Genomic DNA, 21,414 nt, shown 5'->3' with positions numbered 1-21,414 from the left:
CTGGCAGCCGTGCTGCAGGCAGAATGAAGACGTCTGGCTGCGGCAGAGCAGCGTGCTGCCGGCCTGCACCGCTCTGCCACCCGCTCGCCTTCCTCAGCCTGTCACCAGCCACTAATCAAGGCAGTAAATTCAGATTCAGAAGGGTTTGCTAGTGCTCCCTTCCCAGAATATATGGATCCTTGGCTGAACTTCAGCATCCTGCATCCTCTGATGGTCCCTCCCAACGCCTGACAAAAAGCGAACCCCATTATTCAACTTCACACACACACATCCCTACCGGTGCTCTCTCCACACCAGCCCTGCCTCTCCAGTTCATGCCAGCAGAAGACCAGCATTTAGCCAGCTCCAGCCCCTTCTCAGGCCCTGGAGCTCCCACATGGGTGGGGATTTTGTATCAGGTAAGGGAAGCAGGGCTGGCCATGCCCTGCACCACAGACCTGAGGGCAGAGAAGTCCTCCCCACACTGCCCTGAGCCAGACTGTCCACAGTCTACTCTTCCCTTTGCAAAGCCTTGGAGAAGAGCATTAACTAATCAAGTGGTAGCATCTATAATCAGCTCGATGCACTCTCTTGCTAACCTGATTCCTAATAAGAAAATGGTGGAAGGGAGGGGAAGGAGGGGGATCAGAGTAAAATCCAGTCCATAAATACCCTGCTGGGTGAGACAGAGAAAGACAATTGGCCAGCTCTGTCCCCAGCGCGGCCGTGTTTGTCTAAATGATTTACTGCAAACACTGAGCTGGCAACGGGCAGAGATGACCCGACAACTCTGAGGACTGGAGATACGGGAGTACTGCACACTCACAGCACAATCTCAGCGAGTCACTGGGAGGGAATGCATCCGGCTCAATTCATTAGGACTGATAGCTCCCTCAATGGGGCTGAATAATTGATGGCCTGGAGAAGCTTTTAAGATGTTCTGTGCGCTCAGAAGACCGAGAGTATTATTTTTTTAAAAGCTAACACACACAGAAAAACATTGGTGAAGGTGATCTGAGCAAAGGTTAGATGTTTTAATACGTTATGTTTACACCGTAAATCCTTGCTCCATCACTTGTAACGGGAAATGGATACAGTGTGGCTCAGGGCAGTTGCAGGCACGCAAGCAGGACCAGGTAGCCGCTCCGTCAGGAGCTGAGACAGCTCCTGAAGGCTGTGGTGGTGGGAGCTGAGCTCCCATCGGCATAGCGTTTGTGGAGCACAGCCACTGCGTGGCCACCAAGTCCCCTGCGCGATGCTTCTCTGCCTTCATCCCACAGCTGGGACCATCCCCAATGCCACCTGGATGGCCTCTCCACCTGCTTACCTTTCACCGTGACGTGGACACTCTGGCTGATGGAGAGCTGGGGCTGGATCAGCACGCTGCACAGATACTCTCCTTCGTCCATGCCTTTCTGGACATCCATCAGCTTAAGAGTCCCATTTTCAAAGACCACTTGGCGGTGGTTATCGGGCAGCAGCAGAGCGTCCTTGTACCACTTGATGGAGTAATACGGGTACCCGATCACCCTGCAGTTGATGAAAGTGTCCCTACCCGCTACCGCTGTTATGTTCTTCATTGCTCGGATGCTCGGGGGACCTACATATTCGGAAGGAAGGAAGAGGCAGGCTAGGTTAATTCCGAAGGGCAGCTTGGTTGCATGCAGATCTGCTGCTATTTCAGAGCGAGCTTCACAGGCAAAGGAGGTAACCAGAACAGTTGGGACCCAGCCTGGTTTTGGGTGAGGAGCAGGCACGGGCTCCTCTGAGCATGTGTGGGGAAAGCCACTCATCGGCTGCCACCTCCAGCTAGAGCTACTCACACATGCCTACAACAGCACAGCTACGAACCAGGGCTGTGGTCCTCGATTACGGCCACACTTCAGCAAATCCCACGCCAGTTTTGCAGGTGTGACCCCAGTGCTGGGGGAGCTGAGCCCTCAGACACCACTGTTGCTCCACAGAGGAGCTCAGACGGTGTCTGGAAGCGCAGCATGTTTCTGCAACAGGAACCGCGGCTGCCCAGTGCACCTCCAGCACCGCTCCTCCAGCAGTGCCTGCGGCCACAGGAACTGCAGAAGAGAGGGGGAGTGTTCCCCCACTGTCACAGCCACCCTCTGCCTCTTCTCAGAAGGAACCTGCCTGTGTTGTGCCCAACACCCTCGACGAGCTCCTACGGGAACCTCACTTCCATTGGCAAACGTACTTCACCTCCCCTAAAATACACCCTTCTGAGCCTCCCGTGGCAACCTGAGTATTGCCAAAAAGCCAGTTATTCACCAGTTTCTGGCTGGCTCTCGTGCTGGCTTAAGGACTGGGAGAATGCTGCAGGTGAGTATTTCAACAAAAGGTTTCATGCATCAATAATTACATTGTTCTCCCAGCCACTGCATAAAATAGCAAATTAATCTAAAGATTAACCCTGTCTTGACTCCTCATCCTAAGGGCTTCGCAGGATAACAGCTTAGCAGGCACTCAGGATGAGCTGATGGACAGTGATTCTCATGCTGAGACACGTTTAGAAAAGGAGCAGGAAAAAAGAAATTAACATCTCACTCTGTAACCATCTCCTGGGTCTGTCTGAGGGACTTGCTCCGTTCCAGGGCAAAAAAAAAGCCTGAATCTTATCTAGTGACAGCCCGTCAAGAGCTGAGAGAAGGGAAAAAGGGAGACAAGGGAACATCCTTATTGCAAACGCTGCTCTGGCTTCTCATGGCTGAGGGATGAACTTGCTCCAAATTTAGCAGTAAACAGCAGCAAAATTCAGACTCTCCTGGGATCCCAGCCAAAAAGCCACTAGATCCGTTTCAAACCTGAGACACAGACAAACACAGCCCTTCAACCCTCTTTCTCAGTAGACAAATAAATGTTACCTTGTCTCTGTCTTGCTCCCACCTGTAAGCCCTGTGAGCTTTAATTGGTGATTATTAATGGGCAGGGGCTTATACCATACCCTATGCCTGAAAGTGCTCCCTGTAACACACCCAGCAACACGCTCCAGCCATAATAACACGGTGATTAACGCGGCCATGGCTTTTAGCAGACAAAGAAAACACAGACATGACAAATCAAAGCTCATTTTCCACGATTTCATGTGCTGCCTCATCATCGTTTGTCATGTAGATCCCTATGCCGGTGGGTGCATTTGCTGCCAGGGAGCCGGGCTCCTGCTGAGACCGGGGGGCAGTTGGGAGAGCATGGGGTCCTGGGATGCTCCCACGCCTGCCACCACCTTCTCTGTGCATGGGGTCCCTCTGGGGGAGGCACTTGCCACCCCTGCACAGACCCTGAGGCAGGGGTTCGGTGGGGTGAGAGCAGACCCCAACCGGGGGAGCGCTGCCCTTTTGCCCCTGCAAAGCCAAGGTCCAGCTCTCCATAGGTCCCGGACTGCTTGGCACTTCGTTAAACTCCCTGCTTTAATTGGCAGGGAGGCTCAGCCCTGCGGGCAGGCAGGCGAGTGAGCAGGGCAGGAGCAGGGAGCTGGGGGAACAGGGTCGGGGCAGCCAGGGAGGCCCACGCGGCTGGGAAGAGGAGGGAGAGGCAAGGAGGAGTGATCGGCCGAGGAACAGAACAAAACCAAAAGCCCAATCAAAGTCCTATTCTGATATTTAAAAGTAGACAGGCACCTCTTACGTTTATTCGCGCTTGGTATTCGGCGCTGCCCACCGAGTTCCGCGCGGTGCACCGGTACACGCCGCCGTCCTTGATCTGCGGGCTCGTCACATTCATGTGGCTGACCGTGGTGCCATCCGACATGGTGTACTGGTTGGTGCGGTGCCCGCTGTCCCGCGGGATGGGTTCATCATCCAGTGCCCAGGTGACGGTCGGCGGGGGGGCCCCCTTGGCAGCACACATCAGGGAGAACTGCTCCCCGGGGTTGACCACCTTCTCGCTGAAGGAGGAGACGATGCGGGGGGGTCCCATCTGGGGGGCACCCAGCAGGAGGGGGGTCAGGGAGCAGCAGCCACAGGCAGCAGCAGTCACCCGCTGGCGGGATGGCTTTGAGCTCCCGCCCGGGGTGGGAGCCCCACGTCAGCTGGCAGAGGAGCACCGCTCGGCAACAGGCATGTGGCTATGCCTGCATCCCTGCGGCAAGGAGATGCTGAGAGGGGGCAAGGGGACACGCTGGTTGATACAGACGTTGGCTCAAGGGGATACCTGGTTTGGCAAAGCCCATCCCTTGTCCAAACATCCAGCGATCTGGATCAGGGAGGGGACACCTGGCAAAAGGCAGTGCCTCAGCCCAGGGGCTGGGGATGGGCAAGTCAACCCTTAGTTTGGTCCTTCCCATCTCAGCCGTGCCGTGTCCCTGAGCTGCTTGCAGATGGCACGCGCAGCCCAGTGAGTGGGCTGGGAGAAGTCTGGCCCCAGGAGCTCCAACCCTGGTGGGTCTCACTGCCCTCTGGCCGTGCACAAAGCATCCCGACACACCCTGGGGACACGGTGGCTCAGAGAGGGGCAGAGGAAACCCCCCCCACCAGCCCCCACCCCAAGGAAGCCAGCTCACCCTCCAGCGTGATGATGGAGAAGTCCTGTGCTGTCTGGGACTTGCGGGTGGCAAAGCACTGGTATGCCCCGGAGTGGCTCTTCTGCGCGGCCGTGATGAGGAGGGTCTCGTTGCTGATCCCCCGGATGGAGATGTAGTCATCCACCACCACGAGGTCCGTGTTGCGGTACCAGCGGATGACGTACTCGGGGGACCCGCTGAGGGCACAAGAGAGGATGACGGTGCTGCCGATGCCTGTTTTGAGCTTCTTTGGTGTGAGGGTCACACGCAGAGGGTCTGTGTGAGAAAGGGCGAGAGCGGGTGAGGCATTGGTGGTGCCAGGCAGCGCAGCAGGAGGCACCTCGTCATTACTGTGCTCTCTCTGCCTCTCCCACCCTGGAAGCACCAGCATGACTACGCATAAAATGTCACGGAGCAATAAGGCAAGTCCCCCCCCCCCCCATCCTTGCTGCTGACAGCCCCTGCTTTTAACGTCAGCTCCAAGCCCCCAGCAGGGGGGCTGGCAGAGCAGGCACTGTCGGGGAGGTGGCAGGATGGCTGGAAGAAGATGTGGTTGGTGTGATGGGGACAGCACTGAGCTGGGGACATGCCACAGTGGCTCCCAGCAGGCTGCTGGTGCCCGGTCAGCAGCGTGCTTGCCACAGTGCTGTTCCAGGCAATGCAGGCACAGTAGGCACGGTGCGTGCTGGCCCCAGTGGCTCTGGTACCACCGGGATCCCGGTGACAGCAGGAACCTCCAGGAACAAAGCATGCGATGAATACTTGGCCTGCCCAGATGGTGTTTACTGTTTGGCTGGAGCTTATTTTATGTAAATCAACAAAACAAAGCACAGAGGCACCTAATGTAAAACTGACGTTGCCATCCAAGAATTTCCATCCCCTGGTATTGCTCTGAATTTTCTCAAGGCCCCTCTCCCTGCCCCCATTGAAGCGATAAATCAGGGGATGTCTGCAGATGCGCCGCTGCAGCACGATAAACCTCCTGCGAGCTCTCTGAATGCCACATCAGACACGCTGCGTGGCAAGGCAGCGGCTTCCAGCGTGTGACACACCACGCTGAAATACAAGGTCTGTAATTCATATGGCTGTATAAAACCTTTAAGGCTTTGTGTTTCTAATGTCTTTATGTTGAGAAAGGCAGCAGGACAGAAGCCTCCCTGCCGCCATGCCCCTGCTCCTCCCTGCCGGCTCTCACCTATGACCGTGAGGGTCCCCGTGACCTCCGCGGACCCAAAGGTGTTGGTCACCTCGCAGATGTACGTCCCACTGTCCTCCACACGCAGGTCACTGATGGTCAGGCCTGTGATACGCTTGGTCCAGCGGCTGTCAGCAGGGAGCGGGCGCCCATCCTTGATCCACCGGACAGCCGGGTTGGGGTAACCCGAGGCGATGCAGGGCAGCTCCACCAGCCAGCCCGCCTTCACCTCCTTGGACTGGAAGCTGTCTAGCATCGTGGGGATGGACTCCGCTGGGTCTAGGTTTGGAAAGGAAAAAGACTCACCTGGTGAAGAAGAGGTGGCGAGGCTTCTCCCTGCAGGGACCTGGTCCTGGGCATGGTGCCGCTGGTGCCACTGTGCCCCCTCGGCATCAGCCAGGGCAAAGCATCTCTCCCCACCCCCGTGAGCCGGTGGCTCTGCCGGGCAGGAGTGCAGGATGCCAGCTACATCCTCTGCTGGGCATGGGACCAGGGCAGGCCAGGGGTGGCTGTCCCACCTGGGGCAGCCAGCATGGCCATCGGTGGCTGGGGCAGTGGGCTCGTGGGGAGGTGAGAAGGAAAATGCATCTTACTAGCTGATAGGACGAATAAACTCAGCACCGGAGGAATTACTCAAGGTGACACCTAATTGGTGCAAAATACACAAATTCTGTGGCACATTTCAAAATTTACAAGCAAAGGGGCCCATCAGGCAGCTGGGAAAGGAGAAAATTAATCACCAAGTCTCAGGCGTGAAATTAAATTCCAGGGGAAAGAAACCTCTTTCATTACTCCCAAGCAGAAGTAAAACGCCGTGACGTGTAAATAATGACAGCGACCAGGAGGGGACTGGGCCAGATCGAATGCGCATGGAGAGGGGATGATACACCCGGCAGCTGCCTGTGCTCGCCAGGGGCTTCGTGGCAGGATGGCTATGGGTGGGACATGGGACCCTCGGGTCTCTAAGAGGGTAGGGCAAGGTCAGGCAAGCCCCAGCGTGGCCATCCCAGACTCTTTCCCTACCTGCTGTGGGGTTAATTCGAGGAGCTAGCATGGGAGCCAGAGCCTGCACACCCGAGGATGGAAAAAGCATATGGCAGAAAGTGGGCGCACTGCAGCCGAGTGGCAGGATCAGCGACGTGGCTAAGAGTCAGACGAACTCCCTCCCGAGCAGAGTAATTTGGGCAGTCAGCAGAGCCGGGAGCGCCCCGAGACACCCGGCACTACGGACTGCACTGCCTCCGCTGCAGTATCGCTTGCATGTTCGTCACATCGCGTCAGGCTGCTCACATCGCGGGCTGTCACATCGCATTGCATCGCACCCCATCGCCTCTTGCTCGGGGTACCGCGCATCACTGCCGCCCACCGTGGCCAGTGCCGGGGGGTGCTGTGTGCTCTGTGGCTCATGCAAGGCAGCACAAACCCCCTGTGCAGCCCCGACGGGACCTCCTACCCCTTACTGGGATGTCCTCTCACCGTGGGGACGGGAGGTAGCGATCCTATTGCCTCCTGCACCCCAGGAAGACAGGCGCTGCTGTGGGCAGGCAGGGGAGCAGGTATGCAGGCAGGACTGGACCCCGCCATGGGCACAGGAACCACGCCAGGTCTGTGGGGCAGGGCTCTCCCTTGCCGGTATTGCTGGCAGCCATGTGCTCACCTGAGACCGAGAGCCTGGCTCCGTTGCTCTGCCGTGTCTCCCCGCTGTACTTGTGCTTGGTGATACACCTGTAGGTGGACAAGGCATCTTCCTTCTGCACATCCGATATGTACAAACCTCCATAAGAAGTAATAAAAAACCTATTTTCTGGAGACACAAAGGGAGGAGAAAGGTGAGCAAGCCAGCCCTGACCCAGCATGTCATCTCCCAGGCTCTTGGCACCCAGGTCAGGCAGAGTCCCTGTCCTCCAGGCAGCACCAGAGCCACAGGCAGGGAGCCAGGCAGGCAAAGCAGGTCCTTCCTCCACCTCCCTGCACCCTGACCGCATCAGGGTGCGGCCTCTGGCTTCATCTTTGGGGGCTGGAGCTTTTAAGTCAGACCAAAACGGGTGAGCAGCATCACTTGCCATAACAGCCTTGTGCGTGCAACAGCAGCACATGGGTGTGCAAAAGCAGCACATGGGTGTGCAACAGCAGGCCCCCGTGTTTGCGGGCATAGCCTGCCTCCCTCCGGCATTCATCCTGCGGCAAACACACCCACCCAGGCATGAAGGTGGGCTCAGGGTGTCCTTACACACATCTGCACTCCCCGGGGCTCAGATTGAGGGCAGATTTAGGTAGCTTGCCTGCCCACAGCCTGGCGCGATGAGCTCTGGCCATGGAGTCGCAGCAACACTGTGGCTGCAGAGGGTGAGGAGAGTGCGCGGCACGATGCTCCACCAGCACGATGCTCTGCCGCACCGCCACATTGCCGTGTGCTGCATAGCAACGCGGCAATTAAAAGTGAATCTGTCCCGCTGAGTTAATAATTAGCTTAACTTACTTAGAAGCATGTGAAAACAAATAAGGGCTCGAGCTGATATTTGAGCCCTGGGAGGAGGATGGCAGGAGAGCCGGCAGGGCAGCACAGCCCCAGCAGAGCAGCCCCCTCTGCCCAGCAGGTTCTGGAGCCTGGTGCATGCCAGCACACACAAGGAAAAGTCTTGGAGTCATTCATGAAGCCAGCCTGACCCCTATAATTCACCATGAATAATAACAGTAATTAACACAAATAGAAAGACCTGTGCTGTGGCACAACTTAGTGGCTACACAGAGGGCAGGGTAAGCAGAGGCACTGGAGAGGACCCCCCTGCCCAGCTGGGCACCCCTTTACCCTGCCCCACAGCCAGTGCTAACAGTGACAGCAAATGTCTGACCCCAGTTTCGGGGGGCCCTTTGGGGTTTATTCCAGCACCAGCTGCCACCAAACCTCAGCTGAGGTGGCATGGTCCACTTGCTTGGCTACACCGTGTGGCCAGCCAAACCACCCCCTACTAAACACAGCAAATGCAGAGAAGCAGAAGGTAATTAGTAAAGCTCAGCGTTCAGAGTTGAAACCTTTAGACTTAGTCTTTAAATCAGCAATGGCTGCAAATGGCTCCTTCAAGTCCTGCACCATGCCTGGTAATCCAGGATCTAGTTGATGAGGCCAATCAACTGTTTTTTCTTCCAGCACCTTTTAGAAGCACTCGGATATTCTCAATTTAGGTGGAGGAAAGTGCCGTGGTCAAACCCCTAAGTGCAGGAGAAACATGCCCGGAATACAGGACTAGAGGCACATGCTCCCAGAGCAGCCTGGCTCCCTCCTCTAGGGCAGGACCTGCAAGTCCTCGAGGCTGCAGACTGGGCTCTTCACCCAGGGAACCAGAGCACATCCCGGCCCGAGCCAAGGCAACGGCAGCCCCGAGCTCTGCTGGCACTACCCCATTCCCGCTGCAGCTTAGCGAGATGTGCACGTTTGACTCTAATTGCTTGATATGAGAGTATCAGGGACACTAAACAGGAAAGAAATAGCAGCCTTAATAAAAGACGAGCCTAACTGCAGTTAACAGGAGGCACAGGCAACCGCCGGGCTCACAGCCCTGTGCAGATTCTCCCTGGAAGCAGTGGGAGCATGAGCCAGCAGACACACAGGGTGCCAGGTGGCCGTCCCCACACCTCCAGCATGCCCCCCGTGAGCTGCAACCCGTGTGCCACCACGCTGCTGTGGCATCGTGGCACCCGTGGCTCCATCCCTGCTTGGAGGGTCCAGGGGCTCCCCAGCCAAAACCTCAGGCATGGTCTTGCCTCCGCGCCACAGCACAGCAACGCCAAGGCAGCAGCACGCAAGCTGCACCAGTATACAACTGGGACCAGATGCAGGGTGGCACCAGCCTCGTGCTCTGCTCTGCAGATCGGAGGTGCCGAGGGATTCATACAAACCTCCATTAGAAGGGAAGGGGGGAGTAGTCCTGCAAGCGCACTGAAATAACATGCAAATCAAACATTAATTTTTCATCTCCCATCAAACCAGTAAGCGAAGAACATTGGCTGCACTGGAATTTGAGATGGGGGGGAGCCAGTTTCCACGGTAACAGGGGCTGTATTTTGCCAAGTGCTCAGCAGCCCCAACTGGCCTCCCCCTCCCCACATGCTGGCATGCACACACACGTCCGTGCATGGCTAACCACAGCCCTGTGCAGATGCACTGCTCCTCTGGAAACAAAGCCTTGCAAGAGCCGGGGCAACGTGCAAGGAGCCAGCGGAGCAGCAGAAACCAGCGGTGCTGCGTCCCCCCAGGACCTGGGGCAGCAGTGGCAGGGCCCGTGAGAGCCAAACTCCCACGTGTGTTGAAGGGGAGCGGAGTTTTCAGTGAGATGATGAGGAGAGCGACACGTGGAGCAAGCAGGGCGAGCATTGCTGACTGGTGGCGTGAGCCAAGCCCTGCCTGGACCTGCTGCCCTCGCCCCCCCGCAGCTTGCTGGAGCTCCAAAGCCCTCACAGCCTGCGACAACAATCAAGCCACCCAGATGGGGCTCGAGCCAGAGCATCAGCCCCCTAAATGGGAACGGGCAGAAAAGCTGCAGGTTTTAGTAACCACCTCTCTACTGTGGAGTGACAGGAGGCATCTGCCCCCTTGCAAGCCACGGCTTTAAAAATACCATTACATTAAATGTAAGGTCTACACAACCTGACAGTGCAGCTTCCCTTTTGGTTTGGGTTTTTTTTTTCCCTGAAAAGGGATAAGTAACTCCATCGAGGAGCGTTACACTGGTTCAAGGGAGAGATGCAGGGCAATAATTGATGTAAACGGCTCTGACAGAGACCTCACCGAAGTGAATTATTGCTGAGCTTGCTAGTGAGATTAACATCGAAGGTCGCCGAATAAAATCAGATCTTTCTGCCTGCCAGGAGCTGGAAAAGCTTTACGGGAAGCAGAGGATTAAGTACATCTGTGGCCAGACTAGAGCGATGTGCCTCTAATAACTCTTCCAGCTAGACTTGAACTACTGCCTTTGGAAACTCCTCACCAAAGCCCCTCTCACCCACTACTGCAAGACAGGAGCAGGGCAGCCGAAACCCTACCAGCCCCCAGGAGCTTGCCCCTCACCCAGGGAAAAGCACGAGGGTGACAAGGGGGTTCTCCTACATGGCAAATGTTAGGAGTGTCTCTTGCTGCCTACACACACACACACGTGCGGATACGTATTTGCTGTTACTGAAATCCTCTCCTGCATCGGGCTGCCTGTGGTGGCCATGAAACTCCAGCACCAGTCCCAAGGGCCTTCCAATTTCAAGAGAAAAATTACAGTCGATGCAGGTTACCAGCTACTGCTCCATCCAATATAGATTTATAAAAACAATGGGGTCAGGGATTCAGGAGAGAGCACATTTTATAGTTCATAAGACTAATGAGATAACTTTCCCTTGGTACTGCTAGAGAATCAATAGGTGCCAGCATTTATGAATTAGCCATACTTTGAGCATATGCATCCCAAGGCATCCCGGACAAATCCAATAACTGTTTGGTGCTATTTCTGGCCACGTTTAAAGTGACAAACGCTTCCCCGGGGGGGAAGGCATGGAGGGGGAAGCCCCAAAGAATAAAGCCTGTGATTTTCCGCTGCTGCTGTAACAGCACTTTGTTGCGGTGGCTGCTGTTCTAGGATGCCATTTGCCCAGCACAAGGCTTGCCCAGGGACAACGAGCCTTTCTGGGCTGGGCCAGCAAACCCAGCCAGCAGGGAAACCCCTGCCCACCCCTGTGGCATGGTGTGGCACGGCACGGCACCGCTTGCTGCATCTCTGCCAGCTGCTGGATGGATTGCAGGCACCCCCCTCTCCAGGACAGCCTGAGCACTGGGACACAGCTCCCAGCTGGGGTGGGGACACAGGGCAGAGGAGTGGGCTGGCAGGGCACATCAGAGCTGCCTTTCATCTCAGCAGGCTGAGCCCAGCTCGGTGCCACAGCAAATGCCAAAAAGCAGAAGGGCCCAGACTGGGCACAGAGATTAAAGATCCATCTATCTATCCATCCCAGAGACGCTGAAGAGGAACCACTACTCAAGCCCAATGCAAATTTAATAAGAGCCGCACGATATCTGACAGATTTATTTACATGTTTGCCTGCAATTGGGATCCCAGGGGAGGTGTAAGGCAGCCACCGCTCCCTAGCCCTTCCAAAGGCAGCGCATCTCCTGTGGAGCTGAGCTGGCACAGCCCCACGCACCCAGCCAAACCTGCCCACCTGGAACTTCATGGGCTTCTGTAACAACCAACGCCAGCCCAGCAAGTGGGTCAGGCTTCGTGCCAGAGGGCTCTCCCTCTTCTCTCTCCTCCTCAGTCCAGGAGTAGCAGCCCTTCGCCTGAAGATAGATAGCACTGTGCCCCAGAAACCTCATCCCCAGAAGCCACGGTCCCTGCCACGCTGTGTCCTGGGGAGGGCAGGGCACAGGCAGCTGCCTGCTCCCGCGGGCTCTGGAGGCTTTGCTGAGAGCATCCCCCTGCAGACCTAGAGATCCAGAAATTAATGCAGCCCCGGCACAAGCCCTTCCCTGGCCGGCCGCAGGCAGGAGCACAGGCAGGCACAGCCAGGCACATCGGCCGGCAGCTGCGGAGCTGGCAGGGGGGTACGGCAGAGGAGGGGTGGAAGTCGGGGAGTCATGACAGGCTTTCCGCCTCCTCTCCTTAATCTCCTTTATAAGCACGGCTCCATCTCCTCCCGTCACAGGATTAACACCCATCTCTCATTCTCCTCTTGCAACAAGATTTTATTTCTAATTACACTGTAATAAAACCGGGCACGCTCCCAGGGCTTCTTCCAAATGACTTGTCGGCACTCAGCGAGATTGGATCCTACTCGGCCCGTTTCCGGCACCTCTGCCTGATGTTCATTAGGCATGCATGAGGGAGAGGTTTTAAGAATGGAATTACATTTAAATGGCTTTTCTGAGAGGGAGAGATGAAACAAGAAAGGGGGAGAGAGAGAGAAAGAGAAGCACAAAGCAGGAAAGGTTTAAAAGGAGGATGCCATTGTCACCTCCCTGTCACACTGCTGCCCAGCAGCCGCAGTGCCAGGTCCTCCCTCCCGGGCACTCCAGGGACAAGCCCTCTGCCCCCGTGGCTCAGCCAAGGGGTGAAGCTTGCCCTCCTCCATCGCTCACCCCCTGGCAGAGCCCATCCTGCACACGGCAGAGCTGCTGTGAATTGGCTCCTAACCCTTTACAGAATTACCTGCTGAACCCCAGTCCGCTGGCAACAAGTCAACAAACACAAAAGGAAACGTTATGTTTTTTTCTGGGCATCAAGTTTGGCTCTGACCACCAGATTTACAGCCTGGAGAGAGGCAGTGGCCTGGTGGTGTACAAACACCCTCTGCAAACAACCGCAGACAGGAGTTAACTGCAGGCTCTGGATTTCAGCTCCCCCAGGATACGGCTCTGCACCAAGGGGCTCCCAGGCCCTCTCCTCTCTCCCAAAGCACACACAGCCTGCAAGAGGATGGCAGCCAGGGGCATGCAGTCCTGAGGCTCTTCATCCTGTCCTGCAAAGACAGGGTGCCTGGGATGCTGGGGTATCACCATGGCCGAGGGGCACTGACAGCAGCTGCTGTGACGGCAGCCAGGTCTACCAGCAGAAAAAACCTCGGGAGACAGGGACACGTACCAAAACAAATATGGGATGGGTAAATTCTGATATTCGCATCGGCAACCCTGCTGCCCGCAGCCAGGGTGTGAGCAGCCAGCACGTGGCTCACTCGCACGCACGCACGCACAGCGGAGCACCGGCAGTACCGTGGCCGAAGCCACCCTGCCCAGACCTCGCAGCTGCTCACGTGCAATCCCCACTGCAAAAATTAATCACCAGCAGCATGACAAATAGTTTCCAATGAAGCAGAGGAAATTAATCTGTCCACGGACACTCACATCGCAGAGAGTGAAAGTCGATGAATAAATTATTGCCTTCGCAAGGAATCTGCTGGGTGGGAATCACCTTGTCAAAGCTCCCCCATGCAGTTCCCCTCCTCTCCCTGTCCTAAAGCATGCACTATCTCCCAAAATCTTACAGTCCATGTAACAATTAGCATCTCTGTCACTTTACTCTCAGTGCAACGGCTTTACCATCTGCATCCCTCTCTCTGGGCAACAAAGGCATAAGAGAAGTTCCAGTTTTGTGCATGGGAAGGAAAAAGGCTGCGTTTCAGAGCTGCGAACACAATGCAGGTAGGTGCTGCAGGAAATCACAAATGCTTATTTCATTTCACCCAAGAAAATGAAAAATATTGCTATTACTGTACTATTTCATACATGTGTTGCTTCCACTGCACTCTGAGCGGCAGCCCCGGATGTTTTCCTTCACTCACTCGCAGCGTGCAGTCACCGCTTCCCAGACACAGCCTCACAAGTCAGCAAACTTGGGAAAACAGATGTTAAGAAAGATCTCTTTCTATTAACTCCCTCGGAAGCAACGTATCCTGCAGGGCTGGTAGGAGTTATTAAATCAAGAGTAATTATTTACTGAAGGGCCAGTATTGCAAGTCATTTTCCTAGAGGTAAATCCAGAATTACAGTACCCATAGAACTGGATTCACACAGGCAGGAACGAGAGTGGAGTTTGCCTCTCTGGGTTTTAATCCACCTCTGAGTCAACAGAACTTGTCACGGGTGCACACAGTGAAAACGCCACGTGTCTGGGGACACTTCCACTTGTTTGCGTAAGCCACTTTGAAAACGCCACGCTGGCACTGAAACAAACCCAGGAGGGGGAATTCCCTGGGGGGGAGGGATGACACTCCTCCACACACCGGACCCAGGGCTGGGGCTTGCCTGCGGAGAAGCCTCCGGCCCCAGCTGCCCCCCAGCACCAGCCACGCTGGCACTATCGAAGGAGGAGGAGGAGGAATTAATCTCCCGAGGTGGTCCGGAGCTGCCTGATACCAGCAGAAAATTACAGAACAGGATGAAGAGCATTACAAAATGAATAGGAGGGGACTAGAGATTTCCATGGCTAATCCTGTTAACGAGACAATTTCTTATCAAACTCATTATGTGGCAGAAAAGCAGGGGGGAGGGAGGGGCTGGGAAGGGAGGCTGGGGAAGAGGGAGGAAAGGCAACGCCAGGCAAAAGGCATCCCCGGCCGCATCCAGACCCGAGGCTGGCAGGAGAGCACCGCAGCTCCCCAAGCCCAGCCCATGACGCTGCATCTCCATATCGTGCGCAACGCTTTAGTGAGAATTGTATTTCTATTTCCAAGGAGAGCTAAATATTACTAGAGTGACATTTACCACAAAATAGTGCCGTCTGCTTCAGATATATTACCAGTCCTCTCCCAGCACTGAGCTGCAGCGGGTAGAGATTACAGCAGGCATAAAAAAAAAAAGTATATAAAATCCATCGAGATAACACTCATTTAAAAAAATTATTTTTCTAGCATAATTTTTTTTTAACCTCCTATTACGATGAGCCTGATTTTCCAGGAGGAAGCAAAACGAAAAGCTTCGGTCCACAGGTTGAAAGGGTGCCTGCCTTTGCTCCTGTGTGAGCTGGGGGCTCGGGGAGGCAGCTCCGTGGGGCTGGGGGGTTGACCCTGCCCACCGGCACCTCTATGCCACAGGTCCCTCGGCTCTGCCTGCCTGGCACCTGCTGAGCTGCTGCCCATCTCCCACTCAGCCACGCGCGAGCGAAGCGGAGCAGCCTGGCACGGCAAACTGCTGCTGAGGCTTCGCGATTCCTGAAAAACGGCAGCACGTTCCCCACCAGCCCCTCCACCTTCTGCCCCCGAGCTGCAGGGGCTTCACTGCTACTTTGTGCACAGCGTCTAATTTTTTTTTAATTTGCTATTTAAAAAACCGCGGAACTAGTCAGATTTCATGCTAATGAGCAGAGAATCTGGATCGAGGACTGTGCAAAAATTTGCATCTCAAAGAGGAAAACAGGAAGTCACTAAGAAAGGAAAATCCACCACCGAGGTAGCGTGTATGGCCATAATTAGGCTAATGCTGCCTCTGTTCTGTCAGCTTATTTCCATCAGCCCCAGGCTAACATGGGACAACAGACTCCTCCACCACCCTTGTCGCAGCAGCGAGATGTGTTTCCCTGCCGTGGCACCCAGCCTGGCGCAGCCAGCCATGGAGAGGGCTGGCGCGAGGGGTGCCACGAGCCAGCCCGGTGGCACGGGATGAAGGACAGCACAGGCGACGCAGCGGATGCAGTCCCCCGGGAAGGAGGGTTTGCAAGCAAGGACATGCATCTGGAGAGTCTTCTCCAACAGCCACGGGCACGCATGCCCACCTAAAGGAAGAAAACATCACAGCATCCTCATGTTACCTCAACTATAACCTCCTCCTAACCACACTCCCCCTATGAATGGCCCTACAAGGTGCCAGCCCCAGCCTGCCTAGAGCAAGGTCACGGTGAGCACACAGCCCTGCCCGGCCACAAACACAGCACCGGCTCCCACCGCCCGCACAGACGTGCAGCTGCCGCTGGCCCACCCGCCTCGGCACAGGCCACCATGCAGAAACCAGCGGCACAGAACAGCTGATCGTTGTCCCCCACTTTGAGAGGGGCCGATTTGCAGTTTTTCATCAATTTTGCCCTGATTTTTTTAATTGGGTTTTGTTGCCACTGTCGACATCACTGTGCAAACAATTCCGAATGGCTCTAGATGTGATATTTGCTCATAAAAATCCATCAAGAACGCCACGAATGACAGAAATGGAAAATGCCTAATGAAAACAAAGGGGAAAACAACAGGTACTTCAGTCCTTTGCCATCCATCAGCAACCTCAGGTTATTGAAAATATGGAAGGGAAAAAAATCCTCACATCTGCAATCAAATCTTAAGAAATCTTGAGAAGACAAATACCCGCATAGGAGGAAATTCTTTGCCCCCACTTCAGTCTGCAGGAGTTTCACCATAATTATAAGAGTAAGGCTGCTGGATAACACGAGAATTATTTTCCCCACTTACATTGTCAAATGATCATTTTGCCCTGCAGTGAAATCTCAATAATTATCATGCCGAACCATGAAAGAACAAAGAAATAAAAAAAGCGGTGTTTTCTTCCAGGGAGCTGGGGGGAGGGGGGGAACTGCGATCACAGGACTGAAAGTGCGTCCTTTCTTTAATTATCTTTTCCAGGGCCATGCAGCTCTCATCCGAATAGCAAGAAACCCTTGACTGCCTTTCTCCGTGGCATGAGCAGCTGGTGAGCCCCCCAGGAACCCTGCCAGAGGGAGGGGATTGCAGGGACACCTCCGTGCCCGACCTGGTGGGGTTTCCCCACCAAGAATTGAGGTGGGGAGAGCGCTGTTCGGGACAAGCACAGCTCCACAGCACCACCAGTCAGCCCCCCAAACCCCAGCCCGAGCCCCCCAGCTTTGTAGGGACCTCCCCATGCAGGCTGCTGAGGGGGCTCTGCTGTGGGACGGGGGGACTGCCAGCTGCAAAGCCCACCATCGCAAGGTGTGCCTTCGTGCCCATTCCAACATCCAACATCCATTGCCCACTGGCAGGGGAAAAGCAAGGGGAAATAAAAGAGAAAGGGGACAGAAAGGAGGGGGGGGGGAGCAGAAAGGAGGCAGACAAGAAAAACAAGACGACAGAACGCTTGCTCCACAGCCCTTGGCTAAATTACAAACCAGTTTACTGAGGTGGAAAGCTGCAGCGAGCTGAGGAGGAATATGTGGAAACCATCTGTAGATTTAAAAATAATCTATTTTATGATCACCCTCAAACATATTCTTCTGCAGAAACCAAATAGGATTTGTTGTTGTTGTTTTGTGCAAACTGTTAGGGAAAAATTACTAGAAACATGCAGGGGGTTTTGCCTTCTTGAGTACTGAGAGGCTAAATATGCCCTTCCTTATGTTTAGAATAGTAACAGTCATCTTAAAATTAACTTGGTCTGCATCAGAGCTTAAAAACAGTTGCAATTCAGAGCCTGCAGAAAGCAGGACAAACCTGCACTGGGATATCTAGCGCTTCTAGCTGACAGATGTCTTCCTACATACAGTAAATATAGGTCGTCTTTTCCTACCCAGAGAACTGTAGATCTTAATTAACCAGGCCACTAGCAGCATATGTAATGATTTTTTGCAGCTTGCTAAGTAAACCTTCCCTTGATTAGACAGAGGGAAAATAAGATGCATGTGCAAGGGAACTGCCTCCCCCTGACCCGACGTCCTCGCTCCAACCGCAGCAGCCTGTGCAAACCTCGCGCTGTGGCTCCGCTCATTATTTCATGCTACAAAATCTGTCTAACGAGATCAGAAGGGTGCGGAGTCACACATCCTCCCCTAGCGCTGAGCACAGCCTTACCCCGGCCGCCCAGCCTAGCCTAAAGCTCGGCTTTACCAACGGCAGCCAGAGGGGGTTATTAAGCTTTGCAGACTAAACCGCGCTCCTCCTCGTAAACCACTTCTGGATTAAATTATCTCCAGGCTCAGAGAGCCAGAGACAAATGAGCTAATGAAATTCATGCTGCATTATGATAAAGTCACGCCAAGCCCTTGGTGGAGGGGCAGTTGGTGCTGGGATGGGGAGGGCAGGCGGCAGCACCCATCGCTCTCGGGTGCTGGGTCTCTGCACCGGTAATGGCGAGCATGCTGCCAGCAGCACATCCTCCAGCCGGTCTGTGCAGAGGGGCCAGACCCAGCCCCGTGGCTGCTGTCCTCAGGGAAGGAGGAGGGGAAGAGCTGGATGAAGTTTTACAAGACGGCAGCCACGCGCCACCTGAATGAGGGCATCCGGCAAGCACCCAGCCTTCACCCCGGTTTTCACAATTGGATGCTCTGAATCGGATAGCTGGTATTTCAAACCCTTGAATTAGACAGAAAGGAGAGCAAAGCCCAAGCACACAGCCTGGATCCTCTTACAGACTGTATTTCTACAGCCAGAAATACACTTGGCAGTGTAAGAATAGCAAAACCAGACCTATTTGCAAAGGCCAAACTGTTGCTGCTGTGGATGCTCTGGCTCTCCTGAAAACAGAGTGAGAGCTTTCCTAGACCCTGTGAGGGAAATCTCGAGGTCAGAAAGCTCCCTCTGCAACATGGAAAACTGCGAGAGCTGCACGTTGCTGCCCTGCATCAAGCTTAAATGAATCCTGCTAAAGCCAAAACCTTTTTTTGATCTGGTGAGAAAAAATAAAAGCCTCACAAAGGAACTCCCTTTGCCTAAAACTAAGGAGTAACGTGGAATGATCCCACACTGCCATTCACTCCCATGGCCCCATGTGTCCATGCAGAGATGTGCGCAGGCCCGCACAGCACATCCCCTCCTCCTCTCGCTACTACTCAAAAAAATCCGTGAATGTGACATGAACAAAGAGCAGAAACTTCCTCCCCGCTCATTAGTGCTGGAAAAGCAACAAAAAAAAAATCCCCAGGACATAACCTCCTCCTCGGCTCTGAAGTCTGAATGGCTTGGAGAGGGTGGTTGGGTTTATTCTTTGCCTTTCACTTTGCTCAGACACTTGGTCTGCATGTTTTTATTAAAGTGGCACAGATAGGAGCCTGTGCCAATGAGGGCACCCCCAAAAATCACCTGGCCTGTGTGCTGGGTTGGCAAAAGCCCATGCTGGGGCAGACAGATTCCTGCACACAAGCCGTCCCGTGGGCACAGCCCCATCACCACCCGGCTTTGGGGGCTGTTGGCAGCACTTGCCAGCCCTGCCCAGCCCGTGGCATGCTCCCACCCTGTCCTCCCCCTCGCCTGCCCCTCCGGGGTGGGTGACTCTGGAGGAAAACCACCTCTCCTCACCTTCTTCGCCTGCCCCATGGCCAGAAGTGCTCACAGGGGCCAGTGGTGGGCAAAGAGGGGGGCTGCAGGGTGGGATGGGGGCATCACCTGCCCTCGTCTCGCATCTGCTCCCTGAGCACCTCTGCTCACCGCTACTGGCAAGCCCATGGACTGATGTGTGGGTGAGCTACACCATCTCTTTGGAAGGGGGAGAGAAGGGAGAAGCATCCCAGCAGCCACAAAAGCCACGAGCGGGTTGCCACAAACCCTTCCCCGTTCACCCACACTCCAACGCTGAAAAGGTTCAGAGAGCGGCTGGGGAGCTGCACGCTTTCACAGGGGGATACAACCCTCACGTTGCATTAGCATCACTCGTCCCCACAGAGGTACGGCACAAATTCACTAAAGAGCATCTTCGCTGCACGTGGGGGCTGCAGCGACAGCAGCGTGGCTGGCAGGAGGAGCAGCCCCCTTCTCCTGCATGGTATACGATCTTATCAATAATTATTAAGACAAGGCAAATGTCTGTTGACCTAGTTAGATGTCCGAGAAAAAAAACAGCCACGCTAGCTTCGTTTAACAACCCGGCAGTTCTGACAGAGCCAGGACTGTCTGCTTGCTGTGGAGCCTCAGCATTAACACCTGCACCCTGCAGAGACCAGCAACACCCAAAGCACCGTGGGTCAGAGGAGACGGCAGCACGCAAAACGTGCACTGAGCCTCCCAGTGTCTGTGCCCAGCCCTGGTTCTGCCACGGACCCCAGGAGAGGAGCCTGCACATCAGTGGATGAGCATGTTGCCAGGGGAGCCTGGAACAATTCTGGTACCTGCCCATCTAGCAGAATTTATGTACAGATTTGGCACCTGGACCGTAAATTACTGCTACACTGAGCAGAGCGGGCTGACTCAGAGCACTCGCTCAACAGCACTCAGAGCAGGAGCAGAGGTGCCGGCTCTGCAAACCAGTACAGCATGAGTGAGCTGCATCCGAGCTATAATCCCATTGAAGAGGTCTCCTCCACCGCGAAAAAGGATGAGAGCATGCTGCCAGGGCCATCTTATCGTTATTATTGTCAGCATATTTAGCTGTTCTCACAGGGCAGCAGCTTTCATGAAGCAATGTACTTGAGCGCTGCCCTGCCTCCTTTAGCAGGTCTACAAGCACTGCTGCGCTGGAGGGCTGCATGCTCCCTCTCCCTGCGAGCAGGGACCCTCTTCTCTGAGAAGAAAGGCAGGCCACCGTCTGTTCTGCCACGATGTCAAGTGGGGCTTGTGACCAGGATGCTGAAGAGGGAGCCCAGGAGCCAGGCGTGTGGCAGAAGCACACTGCCCTTTGGTAGAGAAGGACAGAACGAATCTGACAGCAGGGGCAGGAGGAGCTGGGGTGCCTGGGCTCCAGGGCCATGCTTGACACCCCCCCCTTGACTTTCATCACCTTCCTCCTACTGCTGCTCTCTAGGACTCAGCCTAGATGGGTTGGAAATGGCAATGTGCCCACCAAGTCTCAACTCAGTGCTGTTGGCTCTTCATCAACCCTCTAGACACTTCTTAAAAATCCTTGTTGATAAATTTTTCCAGGTAGCACAGAGACTTACAGCAAGTAATGACCATGGTAGGACAGCTCTGCCGTGATCCCAGCAGCTTGCCAACACCGTCACACTCCACTGTGAAGCTTTTACTTCAGCGAGCTTGTGGGAACACCAGCAGGCCCTCGGAAGGAAAGCAGCAGCTCTGGGATCAGGGACCAGTGATGGAGAGGGACAGCCCCAGCAGGCAGCTCCTCAAGCCAGGGTGCTGAGGCAACACTACAGCAAGCAGAGCACCAGTGAGGAGGAAAGTGGCCCTGCAGCCATGTGCGGCCCTGATGGAATTGTTGTGCCAAATTATCCAAGAGTGTAAGAAATGCCATACAGGGTTGGAGCAATGGTCCATCCGCCCAGTGCTCTGCCCTGGCAGCAGCAAGGGCAGGTGCTGCTCTGGGAGGGCACATGAGCACAGGCATGTCTGCAGCCCAGCTCCCTCCCATTTGCCCAGC

General features: G+C 54.9%; 1 protein-coding gene across 1 annotated transcript in view; it reads right to left on the bottom strand.

The window, feature by feature from the left end:
• DSCAML1 (DS cell adhesion molecule like 1) overlaps window positions 1-21,414 on the bottom strand; it is a 113,974-nt gene that overhangs the window by 25,067 nt on the left and 67,493 nt on the right. Inside the window, 6 exon segments of the mRNA XM_055728570.1 lie at window positions 1,307-1,579; window positions 3,606-3,894; window positions 3,896-3,903; window positions 4,487-4,762; window positions 5,682-5,960; window positions 7,339-7,485. Of these exon segments, the coding sequence (XP_055584545.1) occupies window positions 1,307-1,579; window positions 3,606-3,894; window positions 3,896-3,903; window positions 4,487-4,762; window positions 5,682-5,960; window positions 7,339-7,485 (1,272 nt within the window).

This window comes from Falco cherrug, chromosome 17 (genome assembly GCF_023634085.1).
Source record: "Falco cherrug isolate bFalChe1 chromosome 17, bFalChe1.pri, whole genome shotgun sequence".
Taxonomy (NCBI): domain Eukaryota; kingdom Metazoa; phylum Chordata; class Aves; order Falconiformes; family Falconidae; genus Falco; species Falco cherrug.
Note: the sequence above shows the minus strand (reverse complement) of the source record. Positions and strands in the feature narration are given on the sequence as shown.